The sequence below is a fragment of the Anser anser genome (assembly GCF_964211835.1).
Source record: "Anser anser genome assembly, chromosome: 21".
Classification (NCBI taxonomy): domain Eukaryota; kingdom Metazoa; phylum Chordata; class Aves; order Anseriformes; family Anatidae; genus Anser; species Anser anser.
This window is the reverse complement of record NC_139742.1, coordinates 1,240,510-1,262,315: the sequence shown is the minus strand read 5'-3', so window position 1 is coordinate 1,262,315 and position 21,806 is coordinate 1,240,510. Positions and strand designations below refer to the sequence as shown.

The following is a 21,806-nucleotide window of genomic DNA, read 5'->3' as shown; positions in this document are numbered from 1 at the left end:
AGCAGACGTGTCACTTGCTCATGTCACAGTGCTTGCTGTCTGCTCCCAATCTTGACATGATGTAGCTCTGCAAACCCAGCAAGACCATAGGGTTGGTGTGTGCTCCACAAAGAGCAGCACTGATCAGCTGTCCCATTCTATATTGAGCTCACTTGTCTTGTATTAGATTTGATTTGAAATCAAAAGCTATTTAATTAACAGAAAGGCAAACAGACACTTCCAGTGACTGGTTGATCATCCAGTTAAAGACTATTAGATCAGCAGATTTAATTGCAAACCCCTACAGTTATTGGAAAATGAAACAAAGATGCCACTTATATCCCAACTAGTGCCAGAGAAGCCAAGCTGGTTTGTGGTGGTGCTCTGGGGAGACCGGGGGCCTGGGTATGCTCCCAGGTCTGGAGGGGCAGAGGGCCATGGTATGCAGGGAGAGAGCTGGGGGGTTGCTGGGTTCGTCTTTGTGCTAACTTCCAGGCACGTAGTTTTCTACCTCCACTTCAGTAAACTGACACTAAAGGCTCTGTGGACATCTACGTACAGTCAGAGCATGTTTATTTTAGGTAAAGGGAAAAGATTTAATTGGTGACAAACATTTAGGAACCAAAACTCCTCCTGTATTTACCCTGGTATGTAATCACTGTGGGGTCTAAACCGTATGAGAAAGCACCACATAGCACCTTGACTCCTTGTCCAAATCTTGGTGCATTAGAACTAAGGATGTGATTCCTAAGTACAAATCGTTTTTGAAATTGGGCTTAAGCTGTTAGCTGACACAGGATTGTCCATGCCAGGCCCACCCACAGCAGCATGCTCTAGCGAGCGGCTCTGCTCCCCCTTGCAGCAGTTGCCTCCCTGCTGGGCTTTGCTGCTCCAGGCTGACCACATCGCACCATGCGCTCCCCAGGGGCTCTCCCTTCTGCAGGCGTAGTGCCATGGCAGAGCAGCTCCCTCTTCCTCAAGCGGGCTCCCTACGCACCACCTGGCAAGGTCTCACTAACATATCTCAGCATGTCTATTTTCCCACAAAGACTGGAAATCTTTCCTCCTGTCCCCACGGCCAGTTTGGCTTCCCCTGCCACACTCATGATTTGTCATTATCCTGGGCTGGCTAGATTGCTGGGTCTCCTGCTGATATCCCTGTGGGCCGGCACACTCCTCCACAGTCGCAGAGCTTCTGTGCCCAGCCACTTCTCATCAGCACCTCCTAACTTGTGGCCTCCCATTTCCCAGCACATCGCAACGTATGGTGCTCTGCTCTGTAACAACTTCAGTGGGGCCAGCCCGTCCCCCCAGGTCTCCCAGGAGCTTCCCCATTGCTCCTTGCCCTTTCACCCCTGCTCCTCTCAAGGTTAACATGGGGTTTTAAACATCTTTTTCTGAGATCCAGGCAAGTGATAGTTGTGCCATTCCCACTGCTGAAGAAACCAAGTGTCTTACAAGGGCTGGACAGATGGTTTGTTGGGTACAATCTCCCCTTGGAAGCCTGGGTTACATTTTACTGTAACTTCAATTTTTCTTTCCTCTAAAACCTTGCAAATGTCCAGTGCTGGATTCTTATTCTCCTATCAGATGTAGCTTTCATCACAAAGATGCTTTGCATCCTCACTGAAGGAGAAGCAGCATTAATTCCTCCTAAATTCAGGTGCAGCCACATTACCTTCCTGCAGCCCCACTGGTATTCAACAGACCTCTGAGGACCTTCCTCTCTGCTTGATGCTGCTGTCCCCATACCTTCATGTTGTCACTTGCAACACCACTTTTGCCATAAATTGTCTTCCTGGAAAACTGGGTTTGGGTGATTCTGGGTCTGGGTGAACTGAGAAGTGCCACAGGGCTGCCTTTCCTTCAAATACATGGCTGAAGCATGTACATTAATCTCATAAGGCCGCACACCATTTTCATGGTCTCCCTGCACTCCTTCGTCTTTCACTGTAGAGTTTTCTTGCTGCTTTTTGAGATCTTTTCTTTGCTTGCAACTTTCCACTCATTCCAAATGTCCTCCTCAGTGCACGTACATTACTTGCTTGCTAGAATCACAAAATCACAGAATGGTTGAAGGGACCTCTGAAGGCCAGCTGGTCCAACACCCCTGCTGTGCCAGCCACTCCCTTGAGTTCAGGAGGGAGCTTTAGGCAAGTTTTGCACCTTTGGCTTCACAAAGTCCCAGACGTTTTCTATGTTTGCATGCAATAACTGGCTTTCCTCACTTGTGCACGTTCATGGCTACAACCACCAGTCTGCTCTTATCGATCTTCCCATTTCCATAATATGACATTGACTCATGCCTACCCTAGCTGAAGCTATTTTCTACAGACATTTTTTCTATAAACAGACTGTTTTTCAGGGATGGGTACCAAAACCCCATCAGTTCGCTTCATGCTGTGACGTGGTAAAAACATGTGAGATGACATATCCGAGGGTGTGCCCTGATCAGCAGAGTGCCCTGGCAGCCAGGAGGGCCAACCGTATCCTGGGATGCATCAAGCACGGCATCGCTAGTCGGTTGAGGGAAGGGATTGTCCCGCTCTACTCTGCGCTGGTGCGGCCTCACCTCAAGTACTTTGTGCAGTTCTGGGCACCACAGTACAAAAAGGACGTGAAACTGTTGGAGAGTGTCCAGAGGAGGGCAACAAAGATGGTGAAGGGCCTAGAGGGGAAGACGGATGGGGAGCGGCTGAGGTCACTTGGCCTGTTCAGCCCGGAAAAGAGGAGGCTGAGGGGAGACCTCATCACAGTCTACAACTTCCTCGCGAGTGGGAGTGGAGGGGCAGGCGCCAATCTGTTCTCTTTAGTCACCAGTGATAGGACCCGCGGGAATGGTGTCAAGCTGAGGCAGGGGAGGTTTAGGCTACACATCAGGAAGAGGTTCTTCACTGAGAGGGTGAGTCGCCCACTGGAACAGGCTCCCCAGGGAAGGAGTCACTGCACCAAGCCTGTCTGAATTTAAGAAGCGTTTGGACTGTGCACTTAGTCACATGGTCTAAAATTTTGGGTAGACCTGTGTGGTGCCAGGAGTTGGACTCGATGATCCTTATGGGTCTCTTCCAACTCAGGATATTCTATGATTCTATGATTCTAGGGTTTCTGGAATGGTCATTATAGACTAGGCTGTGATTTACAGCCTCCCCTCTCCAAGGAGTTATTCTTCCTGGTAGAATTTTTCTCTTGTGGCTTTGTTCTTGCCCCAGTCTGGTTGAGGGATCTGTCAGGGCAGACCTTCCTTTCCCTTCTCCCCAAGGTGATTTGGACCCAGGAAGATGTTTTGATGGTGCCTTTCAATGTGTTGTGCTGTTACCCATCCTCCTCATCTCCCTTTCTTGCACTCTCCTCCTGCATCCTCTATTGTCTGCTCTGGTCACACCAACTGTTTCGCTGACCTCCAGGAATATCTGCTGTCATGGGATGCTCCATGTAGCAGCTTGAGCTGCTCCATACCAGCTTTGCCTGAAGCCACAAACATTTGTATTATTTCCTATGGACCATCTGCTCTTCCTGAGCTAGAAGAGACCAGCCTTTTGTTTGGCTGTACCACTTTCCCAGCTGCTCTTATCATAGAATCATTAAAGTTGGAAAAGCCCTCCAAGATCATCTGGTTCAACCATCACCCTACCACCAATGTCACCCACTACACCAGGTCCCTAAGCACCACGTCCAGCCTTTCCTTAAACGCCCCCAGGGACGGTGACGCCACCACCTCCCTGGGCAACCCGTCCCAATGCGTAACCACTCTTTCAGAGAAGAAATATCTCCTAATTTCCAAACTAAACCTCCCTTGGTGCAACTCGAGACCATTCCCTCCAGTCCTATCACTGGTTACCTGTGAGAAGAGGTCGACCCCCAGCTCCCCACACCTTCCTTTCAGGTAGTTGTAGAGTACAATAAGGTCTCCCCTGAGCCTCCTCTTCTCCAGACCAAACACCCCCAGTTCCCTCAACCACTCCTCACAGGACTTGTGTTCCAGGTCCTTCACCAGCTTCAGAGCCCTTCTCTGGACACGCTCCAGGGCCTTGATGTCCTTCATGTTGTGAGGGGCCCAAAACTGAACACAGCACTCGAGGTACGGCCTCACCAGAGCAGAGTACAGGGGGACGGTCACCCCCGGTCCTGCTGGCTGCAGTGTTCCTAATACAAGCCAGAATGAGGTTGGTTAGGCAGGTCTTTTTATGAACCCAAGCTGCTTATCCCTACAGCTGCTTCCCTTTCCTCTGTCTCTGCTTTCTGTGGTTATGCCCTTGTTTAACAGTACATACTACACAAAGCATGGAGAGTACATGCCTTTCTTCAGCCACCAGTCCTTTCGTGGTTCAAAGCCTGATATGTCATTTCTCCCAGCTTGGATCCCTGAAAGCTTCTCCCTTCCTGCTGGAGCGCCTCCTTGCATTAGGAGGAGCGTGTACATGGAAGCTCCCAGTTGCTCAAGTGCTCCAGCCTTGCTTGTGGGACCAAACCTTGGGCTGTCTGCTCCTCCCTCCCTCCCAAGTTACACATCCAGCCCATTTGCAGGGTACCAGGACAAATGTACGGCCCATCCCTGAATCTCCACATTTTGGAGCTCATCCCCAGCGTGGTGGGGATGTCCTTGTTGCCTTTTGCAGAGACCTTGCAATGTTGTTTGATGGTGCTGAAGCCTTCTCAGCCTGGTACCCACCTCCTCCTTTCTCCTGGAAGATGCTCCCACACTTCCCTCTACAACAACCTGGTGACTGCCCTGTCAGCCCCAGCAGTGACAAATTGCCTCTTGCAAGTTTGGACATAAATCACTGATTGTCTCCTTCCTGCTCTTCCTAAGAATTCAGTAGTTTTAGGTTCGCACTCAATATCTTCTGTATCCCTGAGCTCCACTTTCTCATTAGATTCAGAGTCTTTCCCTTTTCCTACAGGCTGGTGCCTCTGCTTTTTCTTGCCACCCTCGAACTACCTGAACAACACAGTCACCTTCAGATGCCTTTCTGGTCCTCCTGTGATCTCTCAGAATTCCCTCCCCACAGTGCTTTCTCAAGGTGCTGATGAGACTACAGTGCAGTATTTGCAATCAGACACCATCTTTGTAACTTTTAAAGGTGGTTTGGTTTTGGTTTGAGGTTTTTGTTTGTTTGTTTGTTTTGTTGTGTTTGTTGTTGTTGTGTTTGTTGTTGTTGTTTTATTTTTTGTTCTGTTTTGTTTTTTCCTGGAGAAGGATGAGATGTGCTCCCACAGTCTGTGGTCTTTCTATATCTTCATTAACAATGTAAACACAGCTTGCTGCTATGAAGGGCAGCAATAGTTCAGCAAGGCAGAGTCCAACCTGCCATGTTTTTTGGGATATTTAGACCATACTCCAGGTACAGCCCAGGAAACCTGGAGGGGAGAGAGGGACTGCTCCTGTTTGTTCTCATTTAACAGTTCCTGGGATCCTTACTGACTGCAGTGGTGATGTCCCTGCTCTCAGGTGTTCTTCAGGTGATGCAGTTTTGGCCTGCTCATCACCAGGTCCTGCCCCAGCTCAGACAGAGGCACAGGGAGGTGGTTTTGTTGTGTCATGGACTCTTCAAACAAGTACCTGAAGAGCTAGAACCATTTCAGCCAGGTCTGTCAGGTTTCTACCAGAGCCCACTGGCAGCACTGGGCCAGAGTGGCCCCCGTGCCAGCTGAAACAGCTACGGGGCAGTGGGAACATGGGCATGGCCGTGCAGGTGTGGGCTCCTGCAGGGTTGGCTTGAGGACTGAAACCCCCTGGGCTGAAACTCATCACCTGCCCCCACAGACATTTCCCATCCCAGAGCCCCTGGAGCCAGATGTGAGTTGCGAGGGTTGCCAGAGGTTGTGGCATGGCTTCAGCCCGCGACACAGCAGAACAGAAGGCTGGAGACGTCCCACGGCAGGGGTGAGTGCTCACCCTGCTCCCACCTGTCCTTCATGTCCTCCTGCTCTCCCTGTAGATGAGTCCCGAATCCCTGCAGGGGGGAAATCTCAGCAGCCCCACCTCATTCCTTCTCTTGGGGTTTTCCAGTGCCTACAAAGCACAGGTGGCCCTCTGCCTGGGTTTCTCGCTCATTTACCTGGTGACTCTGCTGGGGAACCTGCTCATAATGAACCTCGTCTGGCTGGACGCTCACCTGCACTCCCCCATGTATTACTTCCTGGGCCACCTCTCCTTCCTGGATATCTGCTACTCCTCCGTCACACTCCCTAAGATCCTCAAGGACTCCTTCTCACCACAGAAGACCATTTCCTTTGTGGGCTGCATCACACAGATCTACTTCTTCCTTTGCTTTGGGGGCTCTGAGTGCGTGCTCCTGGCTGCCATGGCCTACGATCGGTACCTGGCCATCTGCTGCCCCCTTCACTATGCAGCGCTCATGAGCAAGAAGGTTTGCCACTGCTTAGTGGCTGTTTCGTGGCTGAGCGGCTCCTTCTCGTCTCTGATCCAGGCCTTTCTCACAGCCCACTTACACTTCTGTGGGTCCAATGTCATCAATCACTTGTTCTGTGAGGTACCCTTCTTGCTGAATGTGTCCTGCAGCCCTAATGCTCGCCTCAACAAGGCTGTCCAGTATGCTCTGGCTGGGACTATTGCCATGGGCTCTTTCCTCCTTACCCTCATGTCATATGTTCACATCCTCTGGGCTGTCCTCCAGAAGGGAGCAGGGGGGCAGAAGGCCTTTGCCACCTGCACCTCCCACCTGACTGTGGTGTTCCTGTTCTTTGGTGCTGGGGCCATTGTCTACCTGCTGCCCCACTCCAGCACCTCCAAGGAGATGGGCAAGGTCCTCACCCTGCTGTACGCCATCATAACCCCCATGTTGAATCCCATCATTTACAGCTTGAGAAATAACGAAGTCCAGGGGGCCATCAGGAAAGCCCTGCACAGGGTGTTGTCACAGAGCTCCACCAAGGACACAGGCAGGGCTGCAGAGCAGCCCCTGCCCTCACCATGCACGGAGCGCGGCTGCTGATGACCCAAGATGATGGGGGACAGTGGGGCCCTCTTGGACCAGTGGCAAGCAGAAGAGTGACCTCTGGAGATGTGAATAGACCAGGAGGGGATTCCATAAAACCATTAGGTCTTGGTCACGGTTCTCCCAAAAAAACAATTCTGTGAACTTTTTTCCTAAGAAATAGGTATTGTCCAGGTAGAGAAGCTGTGCTGAACCTCCACAAAATGCCTTTGTTGTGACGGTGCCCTTGGTTAGCCTTGTTTTGTTTGTTTGTTTGTTTGTTTTAATCATTTATCTGCACTGAGGCTTTGTCAGGCTTTCTGGAAAGAGCTTTTATTCCAAAGCAAAGCTCTTTCTGAGGTGAAACACTGCAAAGTGCAGCAGTAATGCCCTGCTGTAAGCATCTCCTGCTAATGGTGGATAATCTTGTCTGGGCTGGACTTGCAGACACTGCAGAGCCGGATGTCTTTCTCTTAATGCAATAAAATATGTATAAGTAGGAAAACCACTGTTAGGGGATTGATCTTTGTAGTTTCAGGAATCAAAGCCAATCCTGGGAACAGACATCTGCTTCCGCATGCAAAATGGTAGTGACAAGGCAGGAGTGTAGGTGGCACCTGAACATGCCTGGGAGAGCAGATTATTTTGGTTCATGATGTGCTTTCAGGAAGAGTGCACAGGGCTCATGGCACCACACAGAGCTGAGAAGGCGTTGCCTGGTGGCCACAAATAAAGGGATGTGAAAGAACACCGTGACCGTATCTCACTGTGTGCAAGAAGATACGCCTACAGGCATAGTGAAACATCCTCACATCCTTCTTGGACCTCAGCCGAATGCTGGGCTGTGATTTCTCTGCAAGCTTCTGTAAGGCTCCTGTTTAGCAGAAATTATGGGAACTGGTTTCCTGTGATTGGAAACAACCCCTCCTCTGGTGGAACCAAGAGTTTCCCAGTCAGAACCCAGTGTGCTTTATCCAGCTTAGGCAAGGATGTGACACACCCTCCCCAGAGCACACCATCAAGGCAGAGCTAATTGGGGAACCCAGTTTGCAGGACAGATACAAAATTGGCTGCTCCTTTGCCAATAAAATAGGAATTGCACATTCCTTCTCACCCACAGTCCCCAGGACATGTGAGCCAGATATCCACCTCTCGCTACTGATGCCGAAACCCAGGAGGGTTCAGTTTCACAATTGTTCCTGCCAGTTATAGCTATTTTCATATTTGGCCAAGTATGTACCTCTTGAGGTGACAGATAGAGAAAAGACGATGAAGAGCCCATGGGGCAGGGAAGCGTCATGCACCACAAGTCCTAAGTGTGCTCTATGCTTGGTCAGTGTCTGCCACCAAAGATAAAATAAATATATCTCCCTTTTATCAGACTTATTTGTTTGGGAAAATCTCTGCTTTCTCTATAACAGTGGTCTCCAAAGTGGAGTGTGTGCCCTCCAGGGGTGTGCAAGACAATGCATTGGGGTAGAGGAAGAAAATATTTTTGTACCACTAATAAATAAAATATTTTAATACTATTTTAAAACATCATCTTTATCTCATCCTTTCTTAATTTCCATTTTTCTATATATTCTATAATGTACAGTATTAATACATGTATGTAATTTGTAAATAGCTATATTTATATTGGAGATATGTGCTCAAAAGCTTTTTAGTGCGAGGGGTGTATGATTAAAAAAGTGTGGGGATCACTGCTCTCGAACAACACATCTGAGCAAAAATATTGTGGGGGAGTGGAGATTTACCCACAGCAAAGGATGATTTAGGGATGTAGTCAGGATGACTTATGCAAACCAGACAAGTTGAAGCCCATGGGACTAGGTGGGATGCACCCAAGGGTGCCGAAGGTGCCTTTTTGGGCTCTGCATGACTCCCCAGAGCTTCCTGCTTTGGTCCCGCAGACACTGTCGGTGGCAGGGGATTCCTCCCCACTTCTCCCTGCCCCTGGCGGCAGAGCTGAGCATATCGCTCTGTGCCAGCCCCAGCAGGAACACGCTGTTCGGATGCAGGCGGAAGCAAACACAGTGCCAGCTGAGGCCACGGCTGCCGATGTTATCTGTGCAATGTCGTCAGCCGTCATGCGTGTGGCCAGAGACAGGTTTGCTTGCTGCCTCTGAGGAGCTGTGCAAGCATAAAAGCTTGGAGGTCCCCATGGAGCGCAACGTCCTCACAGGTGTGCTGCATGGGTGCCAGGTTGTGCTGGGCAAGAGGCCAGCTCTGAAGATGAAGGTCATGTTCCTGCTCTTGGAGCTGATGCTTCTGTCGGTGCTGCAGGCCCGGGCAAAAATCCCTCTGAAGGAATATTTTGATGCAGAGAAGGTAATGACATTCGAGGGAATTTTCTCATGGTGGAAGATGGGGAAGCTGCCTTGCTTGGACACAGCCTTCGTAAGATAGCAGAGATCAGACAAAGCCCACCTGCACATTTCTGTGAGGACCCCAGCTCCTGCTGGGAGTCAGAGTCCCTCGGGCTTTCTGACATTTAAAATCTTAACATCTGGGTGCTCAAGCACCCTCATGGAGCAGTCAGCTGGCTAGCGAGTATTACTGAGTACCTGGGTTTGTCCAAGTGGATTTTGCATCTGGTTAGCTCTTTATGGCAGACCACTGCTTTGCATTGCAGAAGAAATGCTTTTCCACCCCGTCAGCAGCTTAAGCTGAGGAGGGTTTCGGGGCTTCCTGCTCTATCCCTGAATCTCCCATTGTTTTCTGTATTAATGACTGTAGAGCCATTCTCTCTAGCTTGCTGGGAAGTGGCATACCATTGCCATAGCTTCCCACTCCAGCTGGATTGAAGACTTCAAGAGAAATGGGAAGATGGCTGTGAGCACTGTAAAACCACAACAGAATGGTGAAATAATCATCAAAACTTTAATTTCTGGGTAAGCTGCAGTGCAAATCTCATTTGCTATGGCTTTCACCACGGGCTCCTTTCCTTTTTGCTCTGAAAAAGCCTCTCAGTTAGCTCTTGAGTTCTTCAGAAAAACATAGGAAAAACTATGTAGGTCCCTTGGGGGAGGTCATTGCTTCCTGACATAGTAACACGTGTGCTGTTTGCATGCATGGAGCAGAGTTTCCAAGAGCTGGCCTCCATCCTCCAACCTTGAACGGTGATCAACTAAAAGTAGAAAAATACAGTGGACGTGGAAACATCTGCCGTGTGGCTGGAGACTACAGAGGAGAGACCAGAGGGGCTACTGTGCTCTGTGCCCACGCAGGAGATGTCCAACATCTGCTCCTGCTGCTGACTCAGACTTAAGGTACAGCCTAGTCTGGCAAAAACAGAGCAAGGAACTGTGCAAGGAAACCCTTTGGCCTGGTGGGGGAGATTTGCTCCTTCTAGCTGCAGGTGGAGCCAGAGAATCAGTGCATCCACGGGTGTTTGTAAAGCACCTCTAAGTGAACAGTGTGAGCAAAGATTTAGGATTATTGTCTTTGCTCCACTACCAGGCTGTGTTGGGGATTGGAGAAGTGTCACTAAATCAAAGAAATTAGATTTAAACATTTTTCTATTTAATCTATCTTTACGAGTGCAAGATTGTCTTCACTTGTCATTCTGTGTGCTTGAAAAGAGAGGCCAAATTCAACCAAGCTTCTTCCCAGTGGAGAAGACTGATGTGGCTCCACATGCTTTAAAATTAGTTTCTTCTTTTCTTTAGCACTAACTAGAGGATGCCACACACCCCACATTACCTCTTCATTCAGCCTAAAAAAAATCAGATTGATGAACCTCTTCCTCCTAGAAAGGTGTCCAGTCTTGGCTGGATGACGAAGGATGAAAACCATAACATTTTCTTGACAGCTTCTTCCCAGCCACCCCTGACGTTGTTAGGTGTGCCTTGTCTCTGAGTGGAATTGTCTCAGCTCAAGCCCCAGCTGCATCTTCCTGCCTCCCCCTGCAGCTGCTTGGGCTGGAGCAACCAAATGACCTCTTGAGCTGCTTTTTGAGGAGACCAAAGGAAATGTGGTGGAGCTGCTCCAGCTAAAGGAGCACTGGGAAAGCCGAGGGGTTTGCATGCCATCAGCCAGAGTCTGATGGTCTTTGTTTGCTCCCCAGCCCTGAAGGATGTGAGCAGAGGACGATGGTCCTAAAAAGAAATGATCAACCTAGTCAACACACAAACTCCTGTAAGTACCAGGGGACCACAAGGGCAGAGGTGGGAGATCTGTTCCCGACTCAGCAGCAGGGTTTAAGTCATCCCCTGGACAGGAACCCTCCATGGCCCCTCAAGTTGGGCTCTTGCCCCCCATGCAGGCAATGACATGTACCACCGCAGAACAGACCAGCAGGAGCTAGGGATTCCCTGTCACAATGCATAGGATGATGCCGGTGTAGACCCCTTACTCAAGGCAGGTCCCTTAATGGAGCTGCTGTGATGCCTTCCCCTCTCCCCACGCAAGCCCAGCCCTCAGCCCAGCTCACCCGTCACCACCCATGCCCAGCTCACCCGTCACCACCAAGCCACGGAGCTGCTGTGGCCTGGCGGTGGTTCTGGAAGATGCCCTGATCCCAGAGTGATGGGAAAGGGCCCTGGGCTGCCCGCACCAGGCCTCCGGGGTGACCTGTGAACACCTCCATCTCCCCTGTCCCAGAGCCCAGACCTGCACACCTCCAGCTCTCCAGCTCCCTCCGCTGATCGTGCTAGGGTTGGGATTTATGGGTCCTTTTTCTGTACCATGCAATGGAGTCACGTTACCAGGTGTCCCAGAAGAGATTAATCTGGGGAGAGGTTGTTCAGGAGCATCCTCAGAGAGGGCCCTAACCTCCTTCCAGCAAGTGATTGGGTGCAGTGCTGGGGGGCCCCAGACTCTCTCATGGTGCAATGTAGTACCACAAGGGCCCCCTGGAGGGGTGAGATCCTCAGGCTTGCAGGGATTGGATGTTGAAAGTACTCTTTGCTCTCAGGACTAAATAAATGACTTTCTTCAGGCTTTTCAGGGTTTAGGAGCTCTGATGATGGTCTTGAGGAAAGAAGTGGCACTTCTCACAACCACGGTAAGAACCGTTGACTCTTGGTGGATGCAGCCCTGGCTGGTCCCAGGGCCACGGGAACACCCTGAGGTGGAGACAGCCCTGCTGAGAGCTGGACACCACCACGTCCCACAGCCAGAGAGTGGAACAGGCGGTGCTGGGGATGAAGCTGGTGTGACGGGGATCCCACGCTGTGCCAGCGAGCAGGTGCAGGGAGCCTCCCTGGACGCAGAAAGGGGAGCACGGCAGCAGCTCAGCAAAGCCTGTGGCAGCCTGAGCTGCACGGGCTGGGAGTGGTGCTAGCTTCAGGAACAGGATACGGCAAGGGGTGCACAAGGGGTGCAGAAGTGTGCTGGAGAGGGGTACAGCAGAGGGTAGGGGGTGCAGAGGAGGGGTACAGGTGTGTAGGGTGGAGGGGCTTGGGTGTGGGAGGCAGAGGGGGTGCAAGATGGGGCTGAGGCAGGGCAAGATGCGTGAGAGGCTGCACGCAGCCTTGCAGGGCAGCTTCTGGAGGCCTGGGAGCCCGGGGCATGGGGAGGCTCAGCCTGTGCCCGATGGGAGGCGATGCCCTGAGCTCACCCCTCCCTATCCCACACCTAACACGTCCCTCCATGGCTCACAGTCCTCTCCCATCTCCCTGCCCCCTGCCAGGGGGCACGGAGCTCTCTCCTTGCCAGCGCTGTGTCCCTCTGCTTTCTCCTGCAGGGGAAGAGGTCCCCAGCTGCAGGCTGCTGGATACAGACTACAGCAACCACATCCTCCTCCTCAGTGACCGCGAGTACCAGGGGCGGATCATCTCAGTGCTGTTTCTCTACAGTAAGTGTTGGAGAAAGCAAGAGCTGGGGAGGCAAGGGGTGCACGGGGCAGACCCTTCAGCAAGTGGGATGGGAACTGCAGGAGAGTTTTCACCTGGTCAGTCTGGGGATGTCTGGACTGTCTGCTCCGGCAGGAGCACAGCACCCAGATGTGCTCTCTCTGCCTGGGAGGAGGAGGGCTTGGACAGTTTTGGCCAGGCTGCAGACACCACTCTGTCCCCTGCAGGCAGGGATGCTGAAGCGAAACCCCACATGTTAGAGAAATTCAGAGACACCATGAGCCAGATGGGGCTTTCTGAGGAGCAGATGATTGTGCTGCCCAAGACCGGTAAGAGCAAGAGGCAGACCTGCCCCCACATCCTCCCTGCCCAGTGGGGTCCTGCACACTCGGCTCTTGCACAGAGCAGCATTGAAGTGGGGGTGTGGGGTGGGGGAAGGTGGCACCTCCCCACAGCTGTTTCACTGCAGACCACTGATAACCACGGCTCACGCAGTGCAGAATGGGTCAGGAAGGGTGGCGCTGCCCTGGGATGCTCCGTGCGCTGAGCTGGGGCAGGTGCAACCCTTGCAGGCAGTACACAGGGTGTGAGGCAGAAACAACGCGATAAACTGGGGTCTGCAGGGGATTTTAGCCTGTGCATCCCTCTGTACGTGTGCTGAGCAGCTCTCCTCTGTGCCACGTTACTCCTCGGTTTTCTCTGTGGGAAAGGAGGTGGGCCTCACTCCTTGTTTTCTTTCCAGAAGAGTGCACCCCGCCATCCGAGTAGGTGACATAGAGCTCCAACCATCCCATCCTGTTGCTGGGTGAGCCCCAGTGTCCTCCTGCCCACCCACCCCGAGCTGGGAGCACAGCCAGTCCCAGCACAACCATGCACAATCAGCTCAAAACCGATCCCAGCCCAAAAGCACTGTTCTCCTGGGGAAAGGCTTAAAACCATATAAAAGCTGGAAAATACAATTTTCTTTTCTTTTTTAAGCTTTTAGCCAAGTTTATTGTAAGATCTGAAATTCAGCATTAGCAATAGATGTGGCCTCAACCCGAGTTTTGAGAAGTTGGGAACCAGCAGCTGCTTGCAATGGGACAAGCCCTTGGAGCTGGGGCCGCCTCACTGCTGGGAGTCTGCCTCTGGCAAGCAGCAAGCACTGCTCCAGGGACAGGGAACAGAACCAGGGCATCACAGGGCAGTTCAGGCAGGAGCAGACCTTTGGGGGTCTGCAGTCCAACCACTTGCCACAACAGGGCCAGCCATGGGGTCAGCCCAGGTTCAGGCTTTCACCCCACAGGGTCTTGCAACCCCCTGAGGCTGGGTTCAGCCTCAGCAGCTCTTTCTTCTCCCCCAAGAGAGCCCCACTCTCAGGCCCCTCCCGGGGGAGCCCTGAGGAGGGCTCTCAGTCTGCAGGGGAGCAGTTGTGCTACCATCCCTGCTTGGCCCCCACAGGCCCCTCTCCTGAATGCTATGTCTGCAGAGCAGCCTGTGCATCCCCCCTGCTCGGGGCTGCCCTGGCCCCAGCACTCCCATGCTCGGCTGGGCACTTGCTGGGTTTACTTCTGGACAAAGCCATTGCCTGACCTCAGCCATTTGGCCGTGGTGACTTTTCCATGTCCTGGCCCCTGTTTTTGCAGCCACGCTGCAGACTCATGGCCCGGATCAGCTTTGTAACTGCAGCCCTGGTCCCTGTGCTCCTCACACCGCCAGTAGCCAGCACCTCGTCCCCTCCTATCCCGCAACCTCAGCGGCTCCCAGTTAGCCGGTGGCTCCATCCCATGCTCTCTAACCCCATCAGAGAAGTGCTGCCTCCTGAGGTCTCTGCTGTACCAGTCTGGGGGTGCTCCCAGAGCTGCCCTGGAGACCCCAGCTTGGACCTCTTCAGATCAGACCCAAAACACCCTGCTGCAGGGAGAGGGAACAAGGTTGAGATAATAGCAAACGAACTGGTGGAGCCTCCGGTGGGTGCAAGAGCATCTGTCATTACGGGTAGCTCTCACTCACCAGATGTTTCTTGGCCTGCAGCTCCTCAGGCTGAGTCCTAAATGTTTGAAATATAGAAATTAGGAGACTCCAATTAACCAAGTCATGCAAGCATGAAGCAGGGCCTCTTCCTTCCTTCATGCAAAGAGAGGGGAAAACAGCAGTAGTCGGGGAGCTCTGGAGTCCTGTGGAGGAGCAGGGCACTGGGAGGACATGGTAGGGCCAGGTCAGTCTTGGAGCACAGGGACCTGCCCAGTTCTGTGGGCGAGGGGGTCCCAGCTGGACCCTGCTGTGGAGATGGCACCGTCACGCAGCTGGGAGCACTGGTCCCGGCACGCAGCCAGGGGCACTGGCTCTGGCAGTGCATGGGACAGGGCAGGAGAGGCACCTGGGGGGACCTGGCAGGGACTTCACCCGAGTCTGAGCTTGGCCTCTCTGTCCCTTGGTGACAGGGACAACGCAGGGCAGAAGCAGGGGCTTGGCTCCCTCTGAGCACCAGGCAGCCCTTGTGTGCTGTGCGGGTGACAGGACACTGGCACAGGCTGCCCAGAGAGGTTGTGGAGTGTCCGAATTGGCTTGGACACGGTGCTGGGCACCCTGCTCTGGGAGGCCCTGCCGGAGCACAGGTGGGACCAGAGGCTCCCGGAGGTGCCTTCCAGCCTCAGCCGTGCTGTGATTCTGTCATCCCCACGCATGGGGTTTCACAGCCCCGAGCCCCCCTTTCATGCACTTCCTGAGGGGTCGGGGCGGGACCTCAAACCCAACACCCGCTGCTTTTGCCTCAGCTCTGCTCCTGGGTTCGGCTCCTGGCACCCTGCAGGCACAGCATCCCTCCGCCCCTCACTCCTTCCCTTTCTGTGCGAGCACTGCATTTCTCATGACAAGATTGGATGTTACCTGTGCTGCCCAGCACGCGGAAACAACCCCGTGCGGAACAGCGGCCCCGCCGAGCTAGCTCACGGCAGCCCTCCGGTCCGCACAAAGGGCCCTCAGCCACGGCGCTTGCGGGAACGGCTGCGGGCGCCCTTCGGGCCTCGGCAGCGCCCCCAGGGGGCCCGACCGCGGCGGGCCGCTCCCGGAGCCGCAGAGGGCCCGGCCGGGCCGCGCCGCCCCGAAGCCCCCGGCCGCCATCCGCGGCCCGGCCGAGCCCGGCGCCGGGCGTTCCGGAGCGAGCACCGCCCCGCGGGAGGGGGGCCGCCGCCCCGCCCCGCCCCGCCCCGCCGAGCCCGGCGCCGCCGCCCGCAGCCCCGCGGCCCCGCGCCCGCGCCGCTGGAGGATGGTGGCGGCCCGGGGCGCTGCCGCCCGCCGCGGAGCGCTGCTGCTGCTGCTGCTGCTCGCCGCCCTCGGGGCCTGCCGCCCGCGCTCCGCCCGCGCCGGTGAGTGCGCGCCGCGGCCTGGCTGCGGCTCCGGCTCCGCGTCCGGGTCCGGCTCCGCGTCCGCGGCGCCCCGGGGCTCCGCGCTGCGTTGTGCCCAGCGGTCCCCGGGCCGTTCTGGCCGGGCCTGCTCCTGCCCCCTCCCCAGGGAGCCGCCTGTCGGCTTCGTGCCCCTCTCCCCCGGGGGCCGGCCACCCGCGGATGAGCAGTGCCCACCCCGCTGGGGCGGGCCCTGGGACGGGGCAGGGGCTGTGCCCCCCCCCCCCCCCCCCCGGCGGGGCAGCGGCGGCCGAGAGGCGGCGGGCGGTGCGAAGCCGGGGCGGGGAGCCGGCAGCCCGCAGGTGCCGCCGGGGCCTCTCGCGGTCCTGGGGCGGACGAGCTCTCAGACCCCCCGGGCTGGGGTCGAAACGCCTCGTGGGGCTGCTGTCTGCTTCCCGGGGTGCCGCAGACCCGGGCTCCGCCGCGCCCGGCTCGGAAACGCCACCGGCCTGAAGCCGTGGGTGCGCGGCTGAGAGATGTGCGCTGCCCCCGGGGCGTGCTGGGCCCCAGCAGGGATGCCTTGGGGGCGATGGAGCTGGCAAAGCAGCTCCGCTCGAGTCGGGGCTTCCCAGCGTCCTCCTCCGGGGCTCCCGGGTGAGGAGCACAGCGATGGACCGTGCCTTCGCGAGGTGTGAGGATGAGATGGAAAACGTCCCTTGGTCTCCTCCGTGGTGTCCTGCAGGGTCTTGTTTCTCCTGCTGTTGAGCTGAAGCAGGCCCTGGAGCACAGCCAGCCCAAGGACGGGGTGGATTCAGCCACTTGCACCCCGCCACCTCTGCTCCCTCACTCGTGGCCGAGCCGCCGCAGGCACTGGGCGAGCCCAGGTGTGGGGATGGGGCTCAGCAAGGGGGAGCACAGCACATCACATTCCCCGCTGGGTTTTTGGGTGCCTCTGGCAAGGCCCTGACAGCTGGTGCCTTTGGTGCAGGCTGTGCCCCGAGGCCAGAGGTGCCCGCAGGTGTGGGGGCTGCTCCCAGACTGGCAACAGAGACTGAACTGTGTGGGGCCAAGCAGTGCGTGAGGGCGCTGGGACGACACTGTGCTGTTGCTGTGGTGGAGTGTCTTTATTGAAAAAAGAAACAAACAAATAAAGCTGCTCTAATGACTGAGCCATCTTACTGAGCCGTCATGGGGATGCGTCGGTCCAGGCAGAGAGAAGTCGCCCGCCTGCCCTCTGCTACACCGACAGCGCAGGAGCGTGCTGTTTACTCACCCGCCAGAAGAACCGCTCTCCTCGAGAAGCACCACCACTCTGCGGGGCTGACATATTGACGGGAGGCGCTTCTGGTTTTCTACAGGGGAAAAAAAAATGCATGGCTTTCATTTCCCTCACAGCAGCTCTGCATTTGGCCTGCTTTCTGTTTTCTTAAGGGGGCTTTGCTTTGTTTTGGAGTTTCATTTGGCACGTCTCCCCGGACAACACACATCTTTGTGGGGTTTGATGTGTGCGGGTCCAGCCCTGGGCACACACCTTTTCCCTCGCTCTGTGCCCACTGCCGGGCTGTGCAGGGCTGCCATGGGCAGGACCCCGAGCCCTCCAGGTGCACTGCACGTGGGAAGCCGGGGACATGGCCTCCCGCCTGCACCTGGTGTTTGCCGTTTTTGGCTGCCAACAGTGCCGGGAGCTGCCGCAGAGGCGGTGTCCCTGTCCCTGTGTGTGGGACAGAGTGTCTCTCTTGGCAGGTGCTTTCTGCCTCGCCGGTTGCAGAAAGCACTCGGGTGCTTGGAACCAGGCTTTGCCTCCTTGCTCCCAGCATTGTTCACGGGCAGGCACTGTTCTCGCTGGGCTGTCCTGGCAATGGGGTGGGTGCTGGCAGGAGTGCAGCATGGGCCGGGGCCGGCATGACCCCACTGGGCTCCCACCAGCCCTTTGGGAGGTGCGATTTTTGAAAATCTCCCAGCGGTTCAAAACATGCGGACCTTTCTGTGCTGGGGTGGCTGTAAGCAGGCCCTCTGTGTGGTTGCTGCGTGCTCGGCATTTCCACGCATCGAGGCCAGGGCTGGGTGCATACCTAGCGGGGGTATCACAGCTGGCAGAGCCAACTGGGGACCATGACGCATGCTGCAGAAGGAGGAATGAGGTCTGGGTGGCTCTGCAGATGTTCTGGTCAGACACCAGTGATCTGGCATAATCTCTGCTGGCTCTGAATTTAAGACCATTACAAAGCCATGGTGGTTCATCTGAAACTGCGGGCTTCAAGGCAGCAGCGTCACCCTGCAGAGGTATCCCCCAAGGAGCGTTTCCCGGGGCAGGGCAGGCATGCTGGCAGAGCCATGCTGCTGGGGGACCCCTCGAGGGGGCTGCTCTGGTGTCACCTGTGCAGTTTCCCCTCCCATCCCTGCCCCGTCAGAGGGCAGCTTCCCTGAGATGAGGCGAGCGCAGGCTGAGAGGGGTTGTTGCAGGCAGCAGCCTGTCCCTTCAACTGGGCTGTTGTACTCTCTCAGCACAAGTGGGTGTAATCTGGGGGGCACTACTCAAGCTCTTATTTTCTGCTCAGGCCTGAGCGGAGTGCATCATGCTCAGGCTGGCCAGGGGTGCCGGTGGTGCCCTGCGTTAGCTCTGGGCTGTGGCTGCCCGCCCTTGCCAGTGCTGCAGGGAGGGTGTGCGCCCTGGCCAGACGCAGGTGCCTGCCATGAGGTTTCTCCACAGCTGTGCAGCAGCTTTGCAGCACAGTGTCCTCAGACTCAGCCTGAGGCTCTGCTGGTTTTTGGCTTTCCCCCAAGCAAAGGCTGGGGATAGTTTCTTTGCACTGTTTCCAATAATGTCATTTTACAGCCTGGAAATGCTGACAGCAGCATCCCACTGCCAGGATGCCAGCTTTGCATGGCACACAGCAACGGGGAGGTCAGGATGCGGGCATGCAGCGAGAGCTCTGGGTTAGTTTCTTCTTCTGGAGCAGCCCCGGAGAGCGTCCCTGCCCTGCCCTGTCCCCTCTGCTGGCCCTGTCCCCTGCTTGCTGTGGGGGAGGTTACAGCTGATCGGTGTCCAGCTGGGGACTCTGTGGGCTCTGCTGCCTTCTTCCTCAGGCGCAGCTGGGAAGGGGAAGCGTTGGCTGTTTCTTTCCGTTATTAAATTTCCCCTCTTGGGAGGATTGGGCAAAGCTCTGCTTGCTCTGGAAACGTCTGCGAGGTGGGGATGGCGGGGCCCAGCAGCATCTCCTGCTCTGTGCCGTGTGGGTGGTGCCAGACCCTGTCAAGGAGAGAGCCAGGGGAAGGTCCAGGACCATCGCACCTGTGTCTCTTGGCTCTGCAGCTTCAAGACTGCTGCTTCAGGCAGAGGCTGACATCTCCTCCCCAGATTTGTCTGCCTCCTGCACTGAGACCAAAAGGCCCCTGCAGTAGATGGCATCTCACAGGACACAGATGGCGCGTGGCGCAGTTACATCCTCATCTTGCCGAGGGCCTGTTCTGAGATGGAGGAAGGCAGCAGCTGGCTTTGGAGGTGGTACAGCCAGTACTCTTTTGTTTTTTGTTTTTTGTTTTTTTTTCTGTGTCTCTTTATCCAGTGTGCACAGCTTCTAGCAGAAATGCTTGTGCTGCCTCACCTGATTTTCTGGCTGCATTTCCTGGAGCATTAGTGAGAGTCAGACTTCTCACCCCTTCTTGAGAAATTTGTTTGCCAGATTTGATCTATTAATACTATAAACAAAAAGATTTTCCAAATCAGATGGCAGGAGAGAACCTCTTTTCAATAGGACCGAAAACCCAGCCCTGCTGCTGCAGCCAGCAGCTTGCATCAGAGATGCCCAGAGAAGCTGTTAAGCAAAGCATGAGTAGTCATTTTGGGTCCAAGTGACCCATTTGGCCCAGCGTTCCTGGGAGGATGCGTGTGACTTGCAAGCTCCTTGCTCCCTTTCCTCCTGGTGCCACCTCTATGGGGGGTGGAGGTGAGAGCACAAAGACGGTTACTGATAGCAGCTGCCCAGCTCTGCGGTGGTGCAGGGAGCTCTCAAGGTCTCGTGCTGCACAAAACAAGGCAGGAGTTATCTGCCTGGCTCTTTGCCCTGTGAAGCCTTCATGGCTCAGCATGCGGTAGGCTTGTCAGTTGCTCAGCTTTTAATTTGTCTGCTTTGCAATTACCCTGGTGGGGAGGGAGCTGCTGCGGGGTCTGGGCACGGAAGGCTGCTGGCCTGGGGAACTGTCCTCCTTGTGCCTGTGGAGGAGAAGTGCCAAGGAGCTGGGCACTTGCAGGCTTCCCCAAGGGCTGTGGGATCAGCTGATCCTGAACACTGAAACTGGGAGCAGGCAGAGGGTGGGCTGTAGCCTGTGCCCAGTTCTGCACCCGTGACTGTCTCCTCACTCCTTGCAAGTGACGGTTCTGCCTTGGAGAGCTTCCCAGGAGCTTGCACAGTGGGTGAGCAAGGCACGGTCTCTGAGCCCCCACACCATGCAGGTCCCTGCGTTGCTGTGTCTGGCAGTTGGGTTCATCTGCAGAGAGCAGAGGCTTCCAGGTTTCTCTGCCTTTTCTTGAGATGCAGAGAAGGTCATCTGAGTCATCCTGGTCATGGTGGTCAATTATCCCACCTGGTGGTGAGGTGCTCTATGCCTGTACTGTGGATGGCACTTCAACTGAAAACCTGGTGTGACAGGGGACTGCTGACCACCCCTGCAGTGTGCAGCCACCCCATCGTGGTTAACCCCCCCAGGCTGAGCGTTGGGACATCTTCTGCCACACAGTGGTGCAGCCCAGTAGTTCATGTGTGTCTTCACGTGTCCCTGGGAGCTGGGTTGCTCAGTTTGCTCCTACTGTGAGAAATGACTCCTCCTGGGTAGGTAGCCCAGGTGTGGTGGCAAAGGGGGAGCAGGAGATGAGGTGCTCGGGCACCCTAAGGGTTCTGTGGATCGATGCCTGCACTGGGGAGCATTGTTGGGCAAGGGTCTGCAGGCGTGGGGAGGGTGGGAAGGGAATGGGTGGGAAGACGCCCCTGATCTCTTTGATCCCCCCACTCTCTGCAATTCCTGATGCAGCCAGCTCTCCTCACTGCCAAGGCAGAGGTTTGAGAGGGCTTTATGGAGGAGATGCTGTGACACTCCCGCCCCCTTCTTGGCTTCCACGCAGCGCAGGCAAATGCCACCCTTGTGAGACCTGGTCTCCTGCCATGAAAAAGGAGGCAAAATGCTGCAGAGACCACGTGTCTCTTTGGAGGCAGAAAGGAGCATGAGGACGAGCTGCAATGGGGTTGCCCTTTGGGCACCACGCACCTTGGTCCCAGTCCCTGCTCTGGAAGTTGCTTTGTCATCTCCTGTTGCTGTAGCTGAGGGGACCCTCGTATTGGTGTCTCCCTGGACATGATGTTTGCCGAAGCCAGGGCAGGGTCTTGCATGGGGCGACCACATCCCAAGGTATGGGGAGGGCACTGGCTGGGGCCATGCAGGGAGATGCCTCTCAGATGTGCAGCTTCGCCAAGTGCTGTCCCAAAGGGCCGGTCAGGGTCCCATGGGTGCTGCTCCCAGCCAGTCTGCGGGGCAGGGAGCAGGGCAGTGGGTCCTTGGCACCGGGGACTCACAGTCCTGCACACTCCTCAGCATTCTGCCAGGGCACCCTGAGGCTGGGCTGGGCAGGGCAAAGCCCCAGCCATTGGGGCAGCAGCACTGGGCGCCTTCAGCTCCCTGCTCTGGACCTGGGTTTAGCTTTTGGGGTCTGCGGGCAGCCTTGAGGGCTTGGTTTCAGTGTGCTGCTTTTTGGGAGCAAGACCCTGGCATAATCC

The 21,806-nt window shown here is 55.4% G+C and overlaps 3 protein-coding genes across 5 annotated transcripts in view; all 3 read left to right on the top strand.

Moving 5' to 3' along the window:
- Positions 1 to 4,523: 4,523 nt before the first annotated feature.
- LOC310885130 (olfactory receptor 2A25-like) lies at positions 4,524 to 7,081 on the top strand (the record flags this gene model as incomplete). Its single annotated transcript, XM_083808075.1, is given in 2 exon segments — positions 4,524 to 6,851; positions 6,854 to 7,081. Coding segments are annotated over 2 exon segments (1,161 nt in total). The 5' UTR covers positions 4,524 to 5,918.
- A 1,311-nt stretch (positions 7,082 to 8,392) lies between these two features.
- LOC310884876 (lipocalin-like) lies at positions 8,393 to 13,674 on the top strand. 2 transcript variants are annotated; one of them, XM_083807340.1, is made up of 7 exons: positions 8,393 to 9,248; positions 9,672 to 9,811; positions 10,987 to 11,057; positions 11,860 to 11,925; positions 12,607 to 12,717; positions 12,943 to 13,044; positions 13,461 to 13,674. In XM_083807340.1, the coding sequence occupies exons 1-7, from the start codon at positions 8,796 to 8,798 to the stop codon at positions 13,481 to 13,483; spliced, it is 966 nt and encodes a 321-aa protein (XP_083663466.1). In that variant the 5' UTR covers positions 8,393 to 8,795; the 3' UTR covers positions 13,484 to 13,674. The 2 variants fall into 2 exon arrangements, with proteins under 2 accessions (XP_083663466.1, XP_083663465.1); XM_083807339.1 differs by having other exon boundaries at positions 8,400 to 9,248; positions 13,458 to 13,674.
- A 2,226-nt stretch (positions 13,675 to 15,900) lies between these two features.
- The window catches only part of NPDC1 (neural proliferation, differentiation and control 1), a 31,147-nt gene continuing 25,241 nt past the window's right edge, over positions 15,901 to 21,806 (top strand). The window contains exon 1 of one of the 2 annotated variants that reach the window (XM_083807331.1): positions 15,901 to 16,062. In XM_083807331.1, the coding sequence (XP_083663457.1) occupies positions 15,963 to 16,062 (100 nt within the window). In that variant the 5' untranslated portion in view covers positions 15,901 to 15,962. The remainder of the gene's footprint in view (positions 16,063 to 21,806) is intronic. The other variant, XM_083807332.1, reaches the window with a different exon arrangement.